This window comes from Marmota monax, unplaced genomic scaffold, assembly GCF_021218885.2.
Source record: "Marmota monax isolate L192 unplaced genomic scaffold, Marmota_monax_Labrador192_F-V1.1 WCK01_AAM20220418_F8-fsc00004, whole genome shotgun sequence".
Lineage (NCBI taxonomy): Eukaryota > Metazoa > Chordata > Mammalia > Rodentia > Sciuridae > Marmota > Marmota monax.
This window is the reverse complement of record NW_026692881.1, coordinates 6,174-10,237: the sequence shown is the minus strand read 5'-3', so window position 1 is coordinate 10,237 and position 4,064 is coordinate 6,174. Positions and strand designations below refer to the sequence as shown.

The following is a 4,064-nucleotide window of genomic DNA, read 5'->3' as shown; positions in this document are numbered from 1 at the left end:
TATAGCTCAATGGTGGAATGTCTCTGGGTTTAATCCCCAGTACCTAAATAAATAAATACATGCAACTGTTAAAAAGATGTATGTTCATGAAGCATGTTTTATATTGGGGGGAAAAAAGAAACATGAATAGGGCACTGTCTGCATAAATAATGTTATGTCCATCCACAGGATCCTTTGTAACTCCTACATGGAATAAAGTAGATTTATGTGTACTCATTTTCCTAAACTTTTTCCAAATTTTTAGTGATCTCCCAAGGTTCGATGCTAGCACTCATGTAGACATGAATTTAAAACCAAAATACTGAGAGGGAAAGAGGAATCTACACCTTCCCGTCCGGCGGTAGCAACTGCAGAACTGCAGGAGACAATCTTTCTAGACAAGGCAGTTGAGGAGGGAGCGCTTGGAGGGGTTTGGCCTGGTGTGCACTCCGCACCTCGGGGACGCTATTGCGCGTGGATCGGCAGTTTTGGGAAGGCTTTTGCCCAGAAGAAAAGATGTTTGGTTTTCACAAGCCAAAGATGTACCGAAGTATAGAAGGTTGCTGTATTTGCAGAGCTAAGTCCTCCAGTTCTCGATTCACTGATAGTAAACGTTATGAAAAGGACTTCCAGAGCTGTTTTGGGTTGCATGAGACTCGTTCAGGAGACATCTGTAATGCCTGTGTTCTTCTTGTGAAAAGATGGAAGAAGTTACCAGCAGGTTCAAAAAAAAACTGGAATCATGTGGTAGACGCAAGAGCAGGACCTAGTCTAAAGACTACTTTGAAACCAAAGAAAGTAAAAACTCTATCTGGAAACAGGATAAAAAGCAACCAGATCAGTAAACTGCAGAAGGAATTTAAACGTCACAATTCTGATGCTCACAGTACCACCTCAAGTGCCTCCCCAGCTCAATCTCCTTGTTATAGTAACCAGTCAGATGACGGCTCAGATACAGAAATGGCTTCTGGCTCTAATAGAACACCAGTTTTTTCCTTTTTAGATCTTACTTACTGGAAAAGACAGAAAATTTGTTGTGGGATTATCTATAAAGGCCGTTTTGGAGAAGTCCTCATTGACACACATCTATTCAAGCCTTGCTGCAGCAATAAGAAGACAGCTGCAGAGAAGCCAGAGGAGCAGGGGCCCGAACCTCTGCCCATCTCCACTCAGGAGTGGTGACTGAGGTTTATGTAGAAGGGGAACAAATGATTTAAATTTTGAAAAGACCACAAAGCAACAAACTGACCTTACTATTTTTAACTTGGATACCTGCTATTCTGCCAAAAGACAATTTTCTAGAATAGTTTTGAATGGGTTATTTTTTCCTCCAGTCCCATAAACTTTGAAGCCAGTGTCTAGCTTACTAAAAGAAAAAAGAAGTGTACATAATATTTAAGATGCTGAGTATTTCATAGGAAAGCTGAATGCTGCTGTATAGTGCTCTTTAAGTCTTTTTTTTTTTTAAATAATCCCCTTCTAATGAATTAAATTAGGGGAATTTCAGGGGACACAGATGGGATTTGTTGTATGATAAACCATATGTAGTTTTTAGTCTTTCTATATTGAGAAGCAGTGGTTGGGGCATTTTTTAAAGATGGCTGGCTACACTTGTTTTCCCTCATGTTAGTAGACTTGTCATAACTCAATAACATGTCTTGCCCCTAGAGGTAGTTGTTAATAATTTTGATATAATTGAGTCTCTCCAACTTTATGATGAATCAAACCTGTACTACTGATGATTAAGCAGGACAGACTGAGCTTTTTGGTGCAAATACCTTGACGGAGGAAGTAATTTCTAATTATATAGAGAGAAGCTTGACTGTATGTGTTGCATCCTGTGTCACCTTCCTTCATATTAATATTTGTTAAAGATTTTAATTTATGTGAAACTTTTCAAGCAGAATGAAATCTCCTCTTGGAGAAGAGGTGAGTAGGTGGGATAGATGAGATCTTATATGAATAGTACCAAAGCATTACCACACCGTGGAAAACACACTCTTCAAAATGTTAAACTATGTGCAAGTCTTCAGGATGGCACAAAACAAAGGTTAATGCTTCTTGGGCACGTTGCTTGTCGGGCTTGCCCGAGTGTGTAAATAATTGACTTTATTTGTGTTACATGACTGGTGACTTCATTGAAATCTTCACAATTCAGTTTTAGCTCTGGATTACTTCAGTTGACCTTTGTGAAGGTTCTATCTGCATAGAGTAGGTGTTTGACTTGTTTTAACCTATTGGGCTTTTGGTTTTTTTTTTTTTTTCACTATTTAAAAGTAAAATTTACTAAGAAGAAAGGTGGGTTCATGCTAAGGGGGGGTTAGTGTTCGTTTGGCTTCTTTTATAGTCAGTCTTTCTGAACATTGAGATAATGCTGAAACTGGAGCTTTTAATTCTAAAATCCTTATTAAAAGCCTCTTATTGAACCCAAACCAAAGTATTCTTATTGCTTCTTTTCTAAAAATTCAGGAAAAAAATAGCACCAGTTCAAACTTTCCATACATGAGGGAGGAATATTTGTCTGCCTTGTAATAACATAACTCAGTGCTTATTTTTAAAACTGGATTATAAAAATTGGATAGCATCACAGTAAGGAGTGAGCCACTTTTTATGGGTACCCTATAGTTTTATAGTTCTTTAAAACTTATTTTATATTTCTTCCTTTTGAGGAAATACCTACATGCTACAAGCCACCATATGCACAGACTACACAGTGAGTTGGGTTGGCTCTCCCATAGCCTTTGAGGTGTATTACAAGAGTCCAGCCATTATCATTCTCCTGAGTTATTTTGAAATGGTTTTTTTTTGTACATTTTGGCTGCAGTATTGGTGGTAGAATATACTATAATATGGATCATCTCTCTCTACTTCTGTATTTATTTATTTATTACTAGACCTCAACCACAGTCTTCTTTTTCCCCTTCCACCTTTCTTTGCCTGTAGGATGTACTGTATGTAGTCATGCACTTTGTATTAATATATTAGAAATCTACAGAACTGTTTTGTACTTTTTATACTGTTGGATACTTATAATCAAAACTTTTACTAGGTTACTGAATAAATTTAGTCTTATTAGAAAATAAAAAAAAAATAAAACCAAAATACTTATTATTTGATACCATGTTTATATTTTTTCTCCATGCATACTAAAAATACAGGGAATATGTAGACAGGAAATAGGAAGTGTCCACCATGCTGTGGGAACTGAACTGGAATTATTGAGCAGAGGAAATTAGTGACAGGGAGGGTTTGATGTTTTGCATTTTATACTTTATTACTTTGTGCTCTAACATACAAGAAATCAAAGTGTGTGTGTGTGTGTTTCTAATCCTAAATTCATAATAATAGGCAACCAATCCCTAACTTTGAGCTATAAGAATTCTTGTGGATTTAAGTATTCTTTGATAATTTCCCACTGAGCTAAACTACTGTGGAATGTCCAACCAAGTATGAGAAATTCATGGTCACTGACTAGGTACTGAAACTCCAAAACCAAGAAATAATTCTGGTAAAGTGGACAACAAATATAATTCCAACAACTCTGGAGGCTTAGGAAGGAGGGTCACAAATTCAAAACCACCTAAGCAACTCTGTGTAACCAAAAATAAAGAGGGTTGGAAAACTAGCTAAGTGGAGAAGACCCATGGATTCAACATTTAGGCCATCAAAAAAAAAAAAAAATCTTAGAATAAGCATTATCACAGCTATTAGCTGTTGTGGGGGAAAATTAACACAGCTAACTTGATAACTTTATGTGGCTAACTTGATAACTTTATGTGAACATTCTTATCTGGGGATTCAGTGTTCTGTAAGAAAAGATAGCATTTTCCTGTGGAAACATCTAGAAGCAGAATTGCTAGGCATCTGCCACTTCAATCAACATTCCAAGTGACTGTCCAAATAAGACATTCCCCCTGTTAGAGTTGCTATTTATCCACCTATTCTCAGTCTCATTCTATGCAGGAAAATATTTACAAAATAAAGGTTTGTTTGCTACATGCCTTTGAAATGCATGCAAAACACATTTTATTTTGTCATTTAATATCATTTCAGAATTTCACACTTAAATAAATGTGAGATACACG

General features: G+C 36.5%; 1 protein-coding gene across 1 annotated transcript; it reads left to right on the top strand.

The window, feature by feature from the left end:
- Nucleotides 1-326: 326 nt before the first annotated feature.
- Nucleotides 327-3,021, top strand: LOC124096465 (SIN3-HDAC complex-associated factor). The gene has a single exon (XM_058581032.1). The coding sequence runs from the start codon at nucleotides 496-498 to the stop codon at nucleotides 1,159-1,161; it is 666 nt and encodes a 221-aa protein (XP_058437015.1). The 5' UTR covers nucleotides 327-495; the 3' UTR covers nucleotides 1,162-3,021.
- The last annotated feature ends 1,043 nt before the right edge of the window (nucleotides 3,022-4,064 follow it).

What these genes read in the sequence shown, in the direction of transcription:
- LOC124096465 (XM_058581032.1), top strand. Translation starts at nt 496, where the DNA reads ATGTTTGGTTTTCACAAGCCAAAGATGTACCGAAGTATAGAAGGTTGC.